General features: G+C 48.8%; 1 protein-coding gene across 1 annotated transcript in view; it reads right to left on the reverse strand.

The window, feature by feature from the left end:
• The window catches only part of PAPPA (pappalysin 1), a 169,100-nt gene that overhangs the window by 6,754 nt on the left and 143,962 nt on the right, over positions 1 to 18,384 (reverse strand). Inside the window, exons 18-21 of the mRNA XM_065737615.1 lie at positions 18,098 to 18,245; positions 14,985 to 15,094; positions 8,725 to 8,796; positions 4,891 to 4,989 (exon numbers count right to left, since the gene is read on the reverse strand). Coding sequence (XP_065593687.1) covers positions 4,891 to 4,989; positions 8,725 to 8,796; positions 14,985 to 15,094; positions 18,098 to 18,245 — 429 coding nt within the window. The remainder of the gene's footprint in view (positions 1 to 4,890; positions 4,990 to 8,724; positions 8,797 to 14,984; positions 15,095 to 18,097; positions 18,246 to 18,384) is intronic.

Consider the following 18,384-nt stretch of genomic DNA (forward strand, 5'->3'; position numbering starts at 1 on the left):
GTCGGATAGCAAAGCAAACACCCTCCACGAGCACTTCCCCTGGGAACGCTGTATGTTGTGGGAAGCCCCACGTCCCTTGAAGCCAAGAATGTTCTCTCAGGATAGGCAACATGTGCTACTACCATCCCTGCTTTTAATTTATCGCCGCCTGGAAAGCCTCCTCGAACGATTATGAAACCGGCCCTGAGCCCCAAAATAAGCTCCCATCCCAACCAACCATGACTGGAAGCGCTCCTCACATGGCAAGCAGCTAGAGCCACTTACACTGCGATCAAAAGCTCCTGGGGAAGTGGGTTCACCCAAAGGCCTGGGTGAAGCAGCATGCTCGGAGCACGCAGCAGCGCCGAGCCGCTTCCAGGGGCATGAAGCAATGCTCCTCATTGTGTCCGGCCTTCCTCCGTGCTCACCCGCCATTCATTGTATCTCTCCAGCTAATTATAGAGCTGACAAACACACCCGGCTGGGGACAGTCAAGCTGTTGGGAGCAGCACCGTGTCACGGCCATCGATTCTTCTGGATAAGTAGAATTTCCCCAGCTGGGGTGGACACTTAGGCTGCTAATTGTGCACACTGCCTCAAAACCATGTTCTGTAAAAGGAGCGAGCCCTGCAATTCCCCAGGATAGTTCCATGTAGAGGAGAGAGCAGAGAGAAGGCACTAATTTCTCCAAAATACCAAGAAATGACTATTTCTGCTTTCTTAGGGGTGGGAGAGGGCAGACCCCCCCTTTCTAGGGAGACAGGGACAGTCTTGGAAAATCCCTCCTGGAGCCAGCAGCAGTCCTTCAGTTCAAAGCTCCTTTCTTTAGGCCTTGAATTCTTGGCCATAAAGTCTCTGAAGAGGTTTTGATAAGTTGCATATCTCGTAGATAAGCAAAGCTTTGGATGAATCCCACGCGGTTCTCTATCTACCACAAGTCCTCATTTGTTTTCCGCCAAGGCACTTGCTGGTTTTCCTCTCCAAGGTGTTGGACAGCAATGTCAAGAGGCTGAAGGGGCGGCATTTGAGATGGGAGTTTTTTGCCAGGTTGACTTTTTCTTTTCTCAGGGCTCTGGGGCAAAGGGGTTGAGGGAAAACCTGAGAGATAACCAAATGAGGCAGGTTTTTCTCATGGGGGCTGTAGTTCTACCCCTTACGTGATGAAAAGGAAAGGCAGAGAGGAAAGACAGATGAAAGTTTCCCCTTTCAGATGGTTTAGGTTGGGGTAAATTTAGAGTGGCAAAATTCCCTGTGCTTAAATCTGCAGAGATCAGACTGCAGGGACTTCAATAAGAAAATCTGCTGTTTGAGACTGGAACAAAATATGCAAGCAGCCTAAAGAAAAACGTCTCTGATTTCTGTGAGGCCTTTCTAGACAGCTCTGTATGGGAGAATTTGTAGAAGGGAAGGGAAAGAGAAGCGAAGGGGAGCAGTGACTGGAGAGAAGATTTCCTGAAATGAACTGGAAAGAAAGAGCCATCAGCTCTCCCTGGCACACCGCACGCCCCAGGAGCTCCACGCAGCCTCCGCCAGCCCAGAGGCAGCCAGCTATGCCCAGGTTATTTATTTTCCCCACTTTAAGCACTGTCATACATTTAATGCTTTAAAAAATAATATCTTCTTTCATCTGTGGCAGGACACAAAGCAAGAAGCAGCTTCCTGGAGCAGCCAGGCGGAAGGGAGCTGGCAACCTGCGCTGGGTCAGGAGGAGAGGAAGATGAAAAGGAGACGGGCTTTTGTTTTGTCCTTCACGGAAGACTTTATCCCCTCCAGATACACAACAGAAGCCTCCTCTCTCTTGGAGGTTGGCTGGCAATGGCCTTCCTGTCTCTCCAAGCTGCTCCTGGGTCACGCACAGGGCAAGCTGTGCAGCCCCATCCTCTGCCAGTGCCTCCGTGCTGCTCCCCATGCCCTGCAGATGGGTGTCCTTGCTGCCCTGGGTGCTGCTGCACAGCCCCGGCTTCCCTCCTGCTGCATGGGCATGCCAGTCAATTAGCACCTAACAAATAATTAAGCCGATGAATGCCTCTTTTTCCCACTTGCCGACTACAGTTGCCTCAAATTTATGCCTAGAATATGACCGAATTTATTCGTCGCCATTTGCAGCATTCAAAAGAGGTCTTTAATGATTTCTTTTAAGCTCCCTGGACTGACTGTGAGTAGTGGAGGGCAAATACTCATTATTTCCTATCTAAGCAGCAGCACTGATTAGTCGGTGGTTGGTCAGATAAGCCACACCGCCCCGCTCCCCTCTCTCTGCTGAAATGCACAAGGTCATTTGCTGCTAATGCTGAAATGCAAAGCGAAAACATGCCCTACCGGAATGGCACAGGGAAGCCTCCTGTGTTTTTTCAGGCTAATAAAACAGGAGTGTGCAGAATCAGACATTAAGTAAGAGGACTGTGGATCAAAGCGAATACGGGTTGAATCCTCGTGTTTTTAAGGCACCCCAGTTCGCAGCATTGTGTGCAGCTGAAAGTGTTTTAGGGCTGGGGAGTGGGAATGCAGTGAAACTTAAGTCTTGACAGTTTGCGGACATTAAAGATCTGAAGTCAGCTCTTACTTGCCTGTTAGCTCCTGAATCTTCACATGATGCAATGCTAATCTTCAGCCCTTTCCTAAAATAACGTGCGGAGTTGCTATGTTCTGTTAAATGTGAACCATGTGTCACCTCAGCAATGGCTGCGACGGCAAAAAGATGGTAAATCTAAAGCTTGTAAAATGTCCTGTGACATTTTTGGGAGAAAAACAGGTGTTGCATAAATGTTAGACATTTATGGGTAAACTTGCAGGGGCTTTGAAAGACTGACACATCTGCCACATAGTCTGTAACCCCGAAAGAAAAGGAGCAAAGCAGGCGCTCGCGTGTGTCTCGCTCTTTCTACAACTGTATGAAAATACATCCTCATCTGGTATTGGAATTAACAGAGCTGGACTCACCCCTCCCTGCATCTCCTCCAGGTTTTTGGCTTTTACACCCAATGTGTATTTTAAAACTGTGCCTGTTTAAGTAGGTGGCAAATTGTGCTGGAAGGACTTGGTATGCGGAGTATTTTTATTCAGCTCCCTTTTCTCGCACCTTTCATTGTTTTTCCCCTTGGAATATCTCCTGTAACGCTCTACTCATAAAGCCCTTCAAAGGCAGGGCTGTGTTTGAACAGCCTTGCCCAAAATCTGCTCTCCAGTCAAAGACCTCAGACAGGAAAATAACTCACAGGGCCGCGCCGCCGCTGCCGCAGGTGTCCCAGTCTGCCTTGCAGGGCTGTTATCCCCTCTTCACCTGATAAATATAATAAACTGGGACTCGGCTTTGACCTGCCAAGGTCCAAAGGAGAAAGCAGTTTTCTCACTTCCAAGTGCCCTATTCTGCCCCTGGGTCAACGGTGGGGTTTTGGGAGAGAGGCAAGGCTTGGAGAAGCAATAAATTCTGCTCCCAAACCTTACACCTGACCACCCGCCCTCAGTTCATCCCTACACTCTCTATGTCCCAGTTCTGTCTTTGCCCAGGAAGGATGCTGTGCCCTTAATTCCTGTCCCAGTGGGGCTGGTTTGCATCAGTCCTCTCCTGACCACTTCCCTGCTGGTCCTTTGGTGGCTCCTGGGGTTAGGAAAACTATCTTTTCCCCCAGCTCCTGTACAGTGAGGAAAATAACCCTTCCTGCATGACAAGACATCCCTCAGCATTCCCAGGTGGCTCACAGGCAGCCACTGCGCTGCACCACCATGAAGTTTTTGACTGAGCTGAGGAAAAGAAACCTCCAGCAAAAGCTGCCTTAGAAAGGACTGCTCCCTGCAAAGCGGCCTTCAATCCCTCAGCTGCTGTATGTAGAGAAGCTTCTTCCTCAGACTGGTAAAATGCATCATCTCATACCCTAAACCCACGCTTCCCTTTCCTAGTCTCAAGCTTTCAAATTTATTACTGTACATCAGATACTTCACATAGCTGGATTTTCTCCATTCTGATCTGTGCTCAAATCTTCAAGACAAGGTAAAAATCTTACATGCCAGAGGCTATGATTTTCTTTCCTTTCTTTGGGAAAAAAAAGTTCAAAATCTATCACTGTTAGAAATATATGAAACGTTGTAGTGCTTCAAACCACAAGCTTTATCACTCTCCTGTCTCTGTAACACTGGCCAGAAATGAGTACTAAGAGAAGCATAACAAATATGGGGATTTATAGAGGGATCCTTCCCTTGCTCAAGCAGTCCACAATTTAGATATTCTTGTGCCAGAAACTGCATCCAGATCACTGTGTTTAATAGCCACTGATGGGCTAAACGTCCATGAATGTGCCTATTCTTGTTCTGAATTCAAATATATTCTGTTGTTAATAATGCTCCGTGGGAATGCATCCCATCATTCAAATACACACTGTGCGAATGGGTCAAAGTTCAGACTTAGTGATGCATTTGTTTTGCTCTTTGCTCTCCTCTTAATGAATCCTAAATTTCAGTTTCCTTTTTGAGCACTGGGGGGTGGATATCAGGAAAGGCAAATGCACCCTTTTCAGTGTGCTCGTTGGAGATGTTCTGAGCACTGTGTGCAAAATGGATGACCAACAGCTCTTCTGATGAACATGCCCCAGTGTTCTGGAGGAAGATAGTCTTTGCCTACAGAGCAGTAAGAGTTCATTTGCAACAGGAATGAATGATTGCCCTTAACTGGACATGTCTTGCACGGGTATAAGGCAGGTTATGATGAGAAATGCACATGCCTACCAAGAGAGAACTGCAAAACGAACTAAGAACCAAGCACCCATAGGGAGCTGATGCATAGACTCTAATTCCTTCTGAGACCTTGGATCTGCTCTTCTAGTCAAAATAAAATCTCCCTGGATAAAGAAAAAGGCAAAACACAAAACAGCACTCCCTGAGGAATTCCCAAGGAAAAACAGGAAGGGATACCCCTACCTTTTTGGTCTTGACTGTTGAGGCACAGCAGTCCCCACCATCATAGTTGCAGAAGGCTCGGTTGTTGATGGAATCACAGTAGTTATCTCCCATGAAAGGCTGGAAAATAAAAGAGCAGATAATAAGGACATGGACATGGATTAACAATAACAGTTCTCAGAAGAAGATGAAGCCTTGAAGGAGCCATGTAGTTTGTAACATTACCAACTGCCCTGAGAAGCAAGGCATAATTATTCCCCTCTCCCGTCAAAGCAGACAGAAAAAAGGACACTAGAGCCCTTGTTGGCTTTTCACATCCCACATAAGATGATGCTTCAGGAATATTAATTTGGCTAGGCCCAGAGACAGCATCAAGGCTGCCTAAAATTGTGTCACCTTTTCACAAAAAATTGTGCTAAGCTAACCTTCTGAAACTACGTGGGATAAGAAGGTTATGCATAGCAACAAAACTGGCTTGCTTTTAATAGCTGTACTTTCAACCACAGTTCCCCTAACTATGCAACAAGTGTCAGCAAGGAGGGTATGAAATGCATCTCAAGGAAAGATGGAAGTGGTCTGAGCTGGGCAAGGGGTCCACATGCTCTCATTCCCCAGTCAGAGCTTACTGCGTGTGATCTTGGCCATGACACCTAATTTTCCTCTGCTCCACAGCTCAGAGCTGGGATAATGGAAATTATTCAGAGGGATGCTGAGGAGAGCTATTAAGCAAAATTCATAAATCACCTTGAAAAAGAAAATGTGGTCTATGCACTGCACAGGACCTGAATAATAATCACAGTTCTGAAGAAAAGGTTTGGGGTCTGGTTCTCCATTACACCTTGGAGCCTTCTTGGTCATTAAGTACGACAGCCTTTCTTGGAAATCAAAACTATGCCTAATGCTAAGAAGTGACTGTGCAAGGTATGAGGAACACAGGCAGCTATGAAAGCTCACACAAAGGGATGCTGAGCAGAGAGCACACTCACATCTACATACCACACTCACAGGCTCATGGGGCCATCACATTTTATTTGCTCTTTGGAAAATCAATTTGCTCTGCACTGAGAAAAACACACCACAGACTTTCCTACAAGAAGTCATCTCCACTGAGCAGGTGGGGAGGAATTCACAGCAGGTGCAGTACCCGTGTTTTCCTGACAATAGATACCTGAGAAACCAGCAATGAGAGTTTACCAGAAAGGCCACGGTCATGGCCACCCATATTGAGACACACCCTGTGGAGTGGTGAAGATGCAAGTTTTTACTGCTGCTGTTTTGTGAGTTTACATACTTCTCTCAGGTATAGGAACTCCAGGCCTTAATGGCAATTAAGAGCAAGTGACCAATTGAGCATCACTTCTTCAGCGATAAGCAAATACTGCAAATGCCAGTAAGGAAAGCAGAATTGCAATGTGAGATCCCGACCCGTTCAGACTGGCTGAATTCCACTGACATCCACAGAGATTGACTCACTTATACAATGGCCTTGACTTGCAAAAGCCCTTCCAATTTAATTAATATAACATGAGTTACATGGAAAAGATTTATAAATCGATGGAGAGAGATTTTTATGCCAATCTGGTCATATTAAAAACACTGAACTTTGTTCAACCTCTTAAGACATCTTGATAGACTTCTCCATGCTTCCCCTGCATTGCCTGGCTGTGCCTGCTCGTTAACAAAGGCTTTGCTTTAATTTCCTATGTCTGTACCTATGAACACTGAAAAATTACTAACAAGAACTTGTAGAAGAATTTGCCTTTTACTTACACTGGCACAGTAGGGAAGACCATCCTTTGGAGGAAAACAATGGGACAAATAACACCTATTCTGATTTGGTACCCAAATCCTCATTTGGGAAGCCTTGGAGGGATGGCTGCTGAAGTTTGTAGAGGTCTCCATCCTAGTGCTCCCACATTTTTGGAGGAGTTTTGTTTTCTCCACCAACTATATAGGTAGGGGGTGGGGGGAGCAGTTTTCACATCTAAGTTAGCTGCCTCCAGGTATGTGGCTGACTCATAAACCTCTATTCCAGCCACTAGGGAGCGACAAAAAATCACATTGCAGCAGTCTGGGTTACCGCTCTGACTGCCAAGAGTGAAATAATGCCCTGCTTACAGCCTTCTATTCAGGGAGCCCTCCCTAATGCTAAGGATATTAATACATTAAGGACTGTATCAGACTAATGGCCCAGTATTATTGACCTACTGGCTTATTATTTCCTGTTCCCATAGCCATGAAGAAAGGCTTGGTGAAGACAGCATTTCTTCTGAAATTTTACTGCCAGGGAACATGCTCTGGCCCATTCTTGGATCCTGGAAGCATCATGCTCTAAAAATGATGCTAGAGGCCATTATCAATTGTCTGGGCAAAGCCTCCCACGATGACAGATTGCGATGCAGTGACACTGCTGAATGAATGATGAAAAGAAGGAAGTTTCTATTGATGTAGAGGGATCTGGCAATTAACAAGGATGGAAGGAAAGAAAACGTGGAGAAAAAGCATGTCAAGCAATAATGGCTTCTGGTAAATTATTGCATCATTGCGAAGTTTGCGTCAGTAACGGCTATCCTTAAACAGCAGGAGAATGGATACCCAATGGCGCATCAGCACCTGAATGGCATTTCTTAATGGCTGCTGGATGTTATTTTAGCTCTCTTTGGAGAATAGGGGCGTCTAGCCAGCCTGCATGAATGTAATGCGGGAGATGGCTTATGACATTCAAAGCACTGACAGCAGAATGCTTTTCATTTAGGGAACAACTAGACAGAAAGTATTACATTGTTGGAGAGTTATTACCCTCCTGGGCTCAACATTTGTATGCGAAGGAAACCTGTCTTTCACTTCAAGAGAAATCGTGCCGTGCAGCAGTGTGGTCCAGTGTTCTGTGTCAGATTTAGGAGTTCTGTGCCATGGTCTACCACTGCGGGCAAACAACTTCAATGCACTGTAAAACTGGGTTTCTGAGTGCCAAGAGCGCAGTTGGTGCTGCAGAAAGTCAAAAGATCTGGGTTCGAGACAGCTCATCCAGAGCACGTCCACGCAGCCAAAGCTTCTGCCTGTTATTCCACTTCCAAAATGGGCATGAAGCTTCCCAGCCTCACAGAGGTACCACAAGGGTTGACTTCTTCATGTCAATCCTGGTGAGACACTCATCAAGTGCTGGCATGATGGAAAACTGCATGACCCAGAGAGACGTGATCCAGCTCCACTTATGCACTGGCAACATTTTAAGACTTCTCAGACTTTACAAAGATTGTTGCCAAGAGAAACATCATTCTTCAAAATAATTGCTTATTGCAAATAAGATGTAAGACTGTCAAAACGTATCATTGCTGAAAATGCAACTGTTTGTTTCTGACTTTTTTTTCTTGTTCAGTTGGAGGTGCACAATAGAGAGATGCACGATTTGCTCACTTTTCAGCTGTGCTGCCCAGCCAGTGACATCATTCCTTCCTCTGGCTATCTCAATGTCCACATCACAGACCAAAGTCTAGCTGGACTCAGAAAGAAGTGGTCCTCTAGTAAGATGTGAGAAACAACTGAAGCTTTTTGCAGTCTCCAGAAAGTCCCACATCCTGGGAAATTCCAAAGGTTGACTGATTTTATTGAGCCCATTTGATCATTTTGCTCCTGCAAGAGTCACCCAACCATCAGTTCTTGGAAAATCACCAGTTTCACCACTGAGTGACAGAACTGGTGCAGGAGATCTCTGTTTAATTGACAGGACAGCCAGGGCAAAAGCTTGTTTGCCCCACTGGAAAAACGCTTCCAACCCACATGGCTGCAAAGACTGTTACCATAACATGGGTAGGAGAGTAAGCAGAGCCCATCTGAGCTAATGCAAATGCTCACCTCACAGCCTTTGACACAATGGATCAGGGAAGGGTGAGGGTACCACTTGAGTCCTGCTGTGCAGACAACGCTCTGGAGGAGAGAAGAAAAAAAACACAACATTAAGTTAAGACAAGGAAATCAGTGTACAGAAAGGCAGCGTGCTGGCTCGTATGGCCCTACTGTACTTAAGCAATGAAGTTTAGTTCCTAACACCTCTTGTGTTCTCAGGACCTGGCTCTCCTCCAGGTATTTACAAGAAGTGTTGGACTTGACACTTGCAATAACAGAACATTTGAGAGTAAAATAATATTTAACATTTTCCCTAAATCGTCACATCCAATATCTCACTCATGGTGGGGGAACGTGGCAGAAAGAGGCAAAGGAAGGGGTCCACTGTCCAGCTCTTGGGTAGTGGGGAGGCATTTTAGGAATTCACTTGAGGATTTCTTTGGTGCTGCAAAGCATTGCTCGGTTTCACATATCTGTGCTTCCTGGAGATGCTAACAGCTAAAGGTGGACTTTCAGAAACATTTTCACACCATCCTTTAGATCTCAAATAGAAGCACCTCCCACTACACACCTTCAAAATAATCCCCAAAAAGGACAGCATCATCTGTTGCACTTTATGAGCTTTATAATTTTGGTACTGACTACGTTTATAGGTTTTCTGTAAGAAAAAGTTGGATGCTAAGTTCTGGAGAAAAAAAAAAAATGAGACAGCAGCCTACTCAAAGGGACACGAAGGACAGTCATCGCTTGCCTCTAGATGTGGAAACTTAGATTTTAAAGAATAAGAGGCTTGGCCAGTCAGTGGTTCAGCACCATGGAGGTCCAGGTGATGGGACTCCCATCCGTTCACTGCAACATTCACCAGGACAAGGATCATTTTGGGTTACCTTCCACGGATGAAACAAAGGCCAACATGAACACGTGGGTACTCATCAAAGGACAGGGGCTGGGGTTGGACGGAGGCCTGGGGAAGGAAGGGATTAACATTTGGGAAGACCTGACGCACAAGTCATCCCTCCCCCTGTTTATCCACGGGCTAATTTAATCCATCTGCAGGGGAACCTCAGCATGTTTTTACAGTTTCTGTCATTTGAGGCTTACCTGGCGCGTGCTAGAAAAAGGACTTTTATACTATCGGACTGGGGCTGTTTATCTTTCCGATGCTCTCGGATTTTCCACTATTAGTCAAGCCCAGCTCGCCCCACCTGCCTCACAACAGGGCCTGTCTGTGTGAGCGGGGCAAGGCGGGGAGGCCGCAAGGTGCGGGGGCCCTGCGGTGTCAGACGCTCCCCCAGTGTGCTCCTGACAGGCAGCTGGGACATTTCCAGGCTGTTGCCTGCCACAAATGGTGAGATGTTTTTCTCTTTTTTTTTTTTCCACACTGCTGTTTATTGCACTTCAGAGGGAAAAGAAAGGAAACTTTTCCAGGTTTCAAAATAAACAAGACCAGTCAACAAATTGGGGGAGGGTGGAGAGGGGAGGAGTAAAGGAAGCAGTTCAAGAGCCTTTGAACCAAAAACTTAAACTGAGATAGAAAAACTCAACCATATGCCTCCTGTATCTGAGGCCAGCCAATAAGGAGAAAAAGCGTGCTTCTATTGAGCACCTCACATTCCTGGTAAGAAGATCCAACATCTACACAACCTCTTATATGTGTGGATGCGTGCAAGCACGTGGAGCTATCAAAAGGAGCCAACTAGCCCTGAAACAGACTTTTAAGGGAGGAGGTTTCCAAGTGAGACCGATCCCTTGCAGAAGATGCACTCTTTTCCAGACTCCCAGTTTTAAAAATCCAGCAGCTACTGAATTATGTCGTTCCCCTTAGAGGAAGAGATGGAAGGTGAAGTCTCCTCAAGCACAGATCTCTGCTCTCGCTTAGGCTGCCTTGAATCCCAGTGGCTAGAACAACTTTTGGCTGGCCAGCCTCCAGGACAGGGTGTGCAGCTCTGGGCTGTAGTGCAGGAGAGCCAGCTGACCCTGTGTGACATCCATCACTGGGTCAGTGGGACACTCATACTGCAGCTGGGAAAGGCTTTGGGTCCCAGCAGATAACCAGGGCTTTTCACCACAAAACACAGCAGCAGCCAGGACGTGCCAAAAGGATTCAGATGGACAGTCCTGTGCAGGAATGTGTGCCAATGGCTTAGTCCCAGTTAACTTTGCCTTCTCTTTGGATGACTCATTGCTTGCAGAGACTATTAGAGCTACTCCAACTGCGTTCAGTCCTGCTAACATTCACTGAGCTGAAAGAAGGGTACACTTGGAAAAGCCCTCCATCACAACTGTGGGCTCCCTTGCTGGTTTTCCAAAGCAAGATTCACACTTGTCCGTGCCCCCAGCTTGCTGCTGGGCTGAGGGAGAGTGAGTAGAGGGAGAATCTGGGCTGGAAATTTGAGAAATGAGGGAAGATTTAGGTTGCTGGGCATCACTCCTGCCTCTTGCAGTGCCAAGAGGTCCAAAGGTGCAGGAGGTGCAGTGTGGGGCAATGAGGTGGGTGGAAAGCAAGAAGGGGTGCAGACAGCACTGCAGGAGCCTTGTTAACGCTACCAGGGTGGCATCAGTGCACACAGACAGGAAGGTCACCACGAGGTGACAGCAGGACCACGTCCCACACATGCCAGGCGGTGCTGAGGAAGCCGGCATACTATGGAGCAAGCCTCACCCCTCCCTGGGTCACTGCGGTGACACGTGGCTGCCTGATGGCCCAGCTGCCATCCCCTGCATCCCCTCCTGCAGCACAGCTGCCCTCTGGCCTGGCCTGTCCCCATCCCAGAAACGCCGTTCAGCTCCAGCTGCGGTTTGGTGGCTGTGACTCCATCTGCTGCGAACAGAGAGGAAGCCGGGATGCGCTCCCACAGTAGGTAACAAAGAGCCAAGAAAGCAAATCAAGCTGTCATTTTCTCCTTGTGAGGGAAGACCCAGAGCCTCCGGTCACGGCGCTTCCCTCCCCATTGTGGGACTAACACAATGATGTCAACCATTTGCCGCCCGCAGAGGGGATTAGGTTTCCCCAGGAGGGGCCTGGGAGAGCTCTCCTCCACCTTGGATGGGTCAAGTGTCCCCCAGAGCCCGAGCACGGGGACTGGCATCCACCGGTCTCAGCGAACCCTCTGTTCAGGCTCTAAATGAGCATGGCAATTAACCATGAGGGCTGGTGAGGGGATCAGTGCTGCTGACAGGGCAGGGGGATGTGGCTCACCGCCTGCCGTGGCCTCCCAGGGCTGCAAACGGCTCAGCCCCCACGTTGCCCTCAGCTGTGACTCAGTTTCCCTGCCTGCAAAATGAGCCTGACACTTGTTGGAAGGGAAGAAAGGAGCAAAGCTGCACATCCTACATGAAGAGGGAGAGATGCTGGTTGCTCGTGTCGCTTTTCATATCTTCTGAGCACCCAAAATCGCAGGGCTTGTGGAATTCAGGTGCAAGGATAGGGGGAAAGGCATCACCAGTACTGGGGCAGCATCCCCACTCGCTCAGCCCCACTGCCAGCCGACCCTTTTGAGGCTCTCCCACAAATTCCACTTTATTTGGCACACAGGCAAGCACCCAAATTCAGACAACCTAGGAAATTAGGTGTCGGCACTCACTGGGAAAGAGCTGTCAAGCTGTCTTTCTGAGGCACTTCACTTTTTTCTCTTCGCTGCCTTGTAGTCAGCCTTGGCAGCTCTATCTATAGGTGTCTTCAACAGCTCACTGCCCCTTGCACACATGTGGCAAATGGGAAATCACGGGAAGAGCAATGATTGCCCCAAATGCAGTCTGCCACGGAACAGCAGACACACAGAAGATTGCAGGTGGCTTTTTGTTCCTGCTGAAAAGTGATGTGGAAGATGGTGCAAATTTGCACTGATTTCAGCAATCAGTTTCGGGCTAAGCAAAGCAACTCAGCCTCAACCGGTTCTGAAAGAGCACATTAATAGGATGCCATTCGGTTGTTGTTCCTGTGAGAAGACACTTCATTTCTGAGCTTATTCCACTTCTCTTAAGCAAAAAAGAAAACCCTATAAAAATACTCATTTTTCTTACATGACAAAAAAAAAATTACTTGGAAGTTAAACACGACGTTATGTTCAAACCCAGCATGGTTTTTCCCCAATCTTTTGGTTCACCAAACATCGCAACAACACAAATATCTCTCTGGGTAGGAGGAAACATTTTTTTTTCCCCTGTTTTAATTTGACAGAACTTCCAGCGAACCGAAAAATCGAGTGATTTGCACAGCTCTGCTCTGAACAACTCCCAGAGGAGGGATGGTTCCCTCTTCCCACTTTGCTTCCATAACAGCTGTTGCTTGAGCAGCCGCACACAAACGAATCTCTTTCTTGCTGTTCTCTCCGTGCATGTCCTCTAAATGCAAGCCCTGCAAATTGGTTCTACCTTTATCTGCTGCTCGTACTGCACTGATCCGCACATTATCTGTGCCTGATGTTAAGTCACAGGAAGTGTTGCCTTTGTGTCACTGAGTGCTTCGAGCTCAACAAAGATGTGTGTAAACGCAAGCAGCTGGTTGCTTCGCTCCTACCGCACAACGGCGAGCTGCCAGTGAGTGCAAACAGAGACACGTATTATAATGATATATAGCACATGGCCATGGGGACCTAAAGCATCCCAAACCCATCTCTCCAGGGTCTCCACTGGCAGCAGTGTGGGCTCCCTGCGAGGTGCGGCTCGCTGTGGGTGACACCGTCTTATCTGGGGAGCAGCACTTGATGGATGGTCTCACAGCATCGCCCCACCGGCTGCCTGCCCTACGTGTCCCCTTTCAGCCCCATGCACACACAACTGCTGCTTGACAAGGCTGCACCCTGTGCAACCCAATGGGGCTGGCAGGACCTGGCTCTGTGCTCCATGGAGACGTGAGAGTGGAGCTGCTTCCCCTGCATGCCTCGAAAGCCTCCGCACCATCGTCAGCATGTCTTAGTTGCCTAAATCTCACCTTCTATCTACAGAGTGTTAATGGGTCAAACCTGTATCCACTTTCTGATTGCAAGGTCCTCAACCATCAAGACAAACAAAGTCTTATTTACCACCGTACTCTGGGAAACTGTGATTCTGCCTCCATCCCTCGCTCCCCTCATCCCCCCTTTACTACTCTGTGTTTTCCCTGCTGCCTAATGAGCCCTCCAGAGACCTGAAGGTATAAAACTCGTTACAGCTCCCTCTGCGCGCCCGCATCAATAAACGAGGGAGCACAGCAGAGAACGGGAGGGAAGCTGTCACTTTATTTCACCATGAATTACAAAACCACTTTAAAGTCTACCACTCGGGAAAGGGCCAGTGAGAAATTGCCCCTAATACAGATAGGGGTTTTCTTTATGTTCTGTGCCAGAAACTTGGCAAGGCCCAGGCTTAGGCAGTAATATAATCTTGCTGTCTGGAGGGAGTGGGAAGCAGGGACAGACACTGTGAGCTTGTTGTATTCTGTGGACTTACGTTCCTCATCCCTCTCCAGGCTTTACTCTATTGCTCTGTACTACCCCGTGTGAGATAGAGAAATACAAAACAGCAGAGATTTCCAGAGCAGCTCCCTAACTGCAGCCACAGCACGTGTGTGTGTGTCTCCCACTGACAGCCATGTGACACCAAGCAGCTATTTGCTGCCTATGCACGGCTGAGCCTGTGTGTAAAGCTCTATGTATAGGTGTGTGAGCCCTTCTATGGGCTGACCTGTGAGCTGGAGGGCACCCGGGACAGCACGCCGCAAGTGGTTAACACTGCTGTGCTTTTGCAGCAGTGACCTCTGGAAGGGGCTGTGCTGAGCTGGCAGCTCTCACATGCGGGTGAAGGAGGGGGTGGGCAGGACCCAGCCAGCTCTGTTGCTTTGGGAAATGAAATACCCCCTGTATCAGCTTCTTTTGTCAGTGCAGAAAAATCCAGCCCTGCCACCCAAAGTGTGTGAAACACTGAAGAGGAGGGAGAGAATAAAACCTAGCGGGTGCCCATTCTCTCATTGTCCACCACATGTTCCTGTAGAATGAATTGCAATTCCTGCATCAGCCCCTTGGAGGTCCTGGGTGGATCTGAGCACCATGGCTGGGGGTCTCTACCTTGAATGGATGTTCACTGGGAAATCACAGAGTGAAAACAACTTGAAGAGAACCGCACCACATCGCTAGAACAATATGCAAAGACACCACAAAAACCAGGAACTAGTTTCTAGAAGGCAGAAGTCCTCCCCTGTACATTCCCGCTCTGTGGACGAACCACGGTTAGCCAACAGTTTGTTCCCTGCTCACAATGGGATGTAGTTAGCACAGCTGCCACGCACTGACCTTCACTCTCTGAGGGTTCATCCAGTGCTGGATGTCCTGCACGGTCTCGTTCATGCGCAGGAGGATGGGCTCATGGCTGTGGTCCAGGCACGAGGTGGTACACTCTGCGCCTGCACAAAAAAGGAGATAATAAAGCTACAGGACAAAGCATGCGGCTCCTTACCCTTCCAGCATCCTTCCAGCTGAAGGACAGGATTAGGGCTCATTTTTCCTAAATTGCAATTAGCAGTCAGCCGTAACTATCACATATCTCGTAGCCACGCGCAAAATGCTGAGTACAACCCTGCATCTCAGCACACCGTGGGGGTGGCAAACACACCACGGCCTTCTTTTATGAGCTGCATATCTAGGCATTTTTCTGGCTATTAACTCCAGGGAAGGGGTCAGGTTTTGTTTTTTCAGGTCATCAAGAAAATGTGGAGTTTCTTCCATTCTGACAGCTCCTTTGAGCAATAGGGCTGACTAAGGTAAGGCTGCCGAACTCACCTCACCTGTGACATGACATAATCCCATCACTTGAACTATCAGATTTATGGACCTTCAGTAACAGTCCTTCAGATGTGTCCAAGCCTAATGGTACCACAGGCAAGCTATCACCTAAGTCTCATACTTGATAAGAAGAACGCAGAGAGGTAATGATGGCTTTCTTCACACATAAACCTGCTTTTTCTCTGATTAACTGTCATACCCAGTGGGAATCCTGTCCTTTCTTTATTAAAACACGCTGCGATCCTCTGCAGCAATATCCCAGAGCCCTGTGGTGACACAACCATAAGCCGTAGTGTGTTGGACCATTACCATTTCCCCCCTGGAAAATCACTCTTGAATGGCACAGCTGTTGCAAACATGTCATTAGGATTTCTGTACTCCAATCAGCGCTGGGGGAGGAATTAATCTCTGCACTGGTTTGGAGAGCTGAACCTTTGGCTGAACACACACTTCAGCCTGGAAGGGCAGATTAGGTGTCTGAGGAATTACCAAAGGTGTGTGGGATTCAGAGTGACCATGACTGGATGCTATTATTTTCCCCACCTGCTTCTGCCTTCTCACATCCTCCCTCGTGGAGGAGTCAGACCTTGCTCAGCCAGGGAGGCCTGGGCAGCACTTGGGGGTTTGTTTTGCTTTCCTAGCACAGGCAGCAGCAGCTCCATGGACTGCTGAGGAAGTGCCCACAGACTGCACGTGAGCAGAAGGAGCACGACTTCTCAGAAGGCTTCCAAAAAACCCCAAAATAGGTGAAAAAACCTGCTGTGGGTTTGGCTGGAATGAAGTTAATCCTCTTTGTAGAGGCTCATATGGTGCTGTTTTCCAGATTTTTGATTAAAGCAGCGCTGATAACGCACTGATGTTTTTAGCTGTTGCAGAGCAGTGCTTACATGCAGCCAAGGACTTTTCTGCTTCTCCAGCTGGCAGTGAGGGTGTGCAAGAAGCTGGGGGGACACATCCAGGACAGCTGCCCCAGACTGGCCAAAGGGTTGTCCCATACCATATGGCATCACACTCAGCACCAGAGCTGAGGGAAGAGAAAGTGTGGGGGGGAAACACTGGGAATGATGGCATTTGTCTTCCCAATAAATCACTGTGTGTGACGTGCTTTCCTGGAAGTGGCTGAACATCTGTTTGCTGATAGGAAGCAGTGAATGGATTCCTTGCTGTGTTTTGCTTATGCACGTAGCCTTTGCTTTACCTAGTAAGCTGTCTCTATGTCAGTCCTTGAGTTCTTGCACTTTTCCCTTTCTGATTCTCTTCCCCATCCCACTGGGGGAGAGCAAGCAAGCAGCCATGTGGTGCTGAGCTGCCTGTGGGGTCAAACCCCATCAAAACCCCAACAACCTGCTCCCTAAAGGTGATGCTGGACAAGCCTAGCAAAGCGTGTGGTATGTCTCCATCTGCTGAGGATAAGAGCCAACGGCCGTTGTGCCCTCTGAGAGCTGCTCCTCACATCTCCACGTGGATCCCACCCACCTCCCAACCTCCAGGAGGGCTGCAGGGTCCCAGGACTGGGACCACCAGACCCCACATCAAGGCACAGCACTGGTGGCCAAGCCTGCGGGGCTGCCAGAGGATAGAGGACAGCTGGGGGCCCTCCTGCTCCCAGCCCCCAGGTGCTCCCTCCCCCTCCAGACCAGAAATGTGAATTTCTCTCTTTGCAAAACCCCGGTGGGTAACCTCATCTCAAGGGTAAAACACCTCGCCACATTAAGAGCTGCCGCAGCCCCGCTCACCGCCGCACTATTTACACTTACGGAGAGGAGCGGGTCTGAATTGTTTTGATATACGATCTGTAATTGGCATCATTACAGAGCGATGATCTCATCCAGGTCGTGTTCTCCTCCCCGGGGAGGGAACACAAGGCGGCTCGCGGTCCCTCACGCGGCTGAGATATAATGAGGGAGCTGCAAAACGAGGAAATTTCTCCAAGTTCAAAGGGACGGGCAGGGGCGGGGGGGCTGGTGTGGGGCTGCAGAAGGGGCCTCGTGGGGCTGCTCCCCTTGCAACCCGGGCAGCAGGGGTTGAAAGTACAATACGGTGTATTTTCAGGTTGGAATGTATGCCTGGGTGACACAAAGACAAGCTCAGAATGCCCCTCAAAGCTCAAAAGTCGTTGCGGAGTGACCCTGGAAGGAAGGGGCAAACATCCTCACACGGGCTCCTGAACAACTGTCATACTAAAGGGGATGCATGGCTGCTCTCATTCCCTCTAGAGAGGGCTGAATGCTCCTGCTGCTGTGCTTCCCTGCCAGCACCCTGCTTTCTGGCAACAAAGTGCACGTGTGTGTGTGAAGGACATCACAAAACTGTCAGGGTAAGTGCAGATCCCACCTCTCCCCTTATTCTGAGAGCTGGATGTGTCTCTGACACAGCCTGGCTTGCTAGGTGACCGGCTGGCCGAGAAGGAGCATGACCAAACTGAGAATGCTGGAAGGAGCAGGCAGTCAGCACATTACATCATGCCTGTCCCCCCAAAGCATCACCTCAAAGCAGCTTCCTGCCCACAGCAGCCTCTCACTCAGGTAAATGGCTCCATAGCAGAAAGTGACCCCAAGGGCTGCAGACTCCTTCCTCCCTCCCCCTCAGTCTCATCCTCTTCCTCGCCCCTTATGCCCACAGACCTATGCCATAGCCGCCGGAGCACTGCAGCTTCAGGTGGCTGTTGAGCTGCGTGGGCAGAGCACACTGGCCCTGCATCTCCCTGCAGAGATGAAAGGAGCCGCTCCAGGTGCCATCCTTCCGGCAGTGAATCACATTGCTTCCACGGCCCTGGGAACGAGACAAGGAGATAACAAGGGCGGTCACAAAAACAACAGCAAGGACAGCAGACTCAGGGTGAGAGGGGAGAAGCGGGCAGAGCCGAGCCTGGGAGCAAAGCTCTGGAGCTGGGAGAGCCCCAGGTGGGACT

Source organism: Cyrtonyx montezumae, unplaced genomic scaffold, assembly GCF_038088225.1.
Source record: "Cyrtonyx montezumae isolate F1298 unplaced genomic scaffold, pur_monq_1.0 scaffold_20, whole genome shotgun sequence".
Classification (NCBI taxonomy): domain Eukaryota; kingdom Metazoa; phylum Chordata; class Aves; order Galliformes; family Odontophoridae; genus Cyrtonyx; species Cyrtonyx montezumae.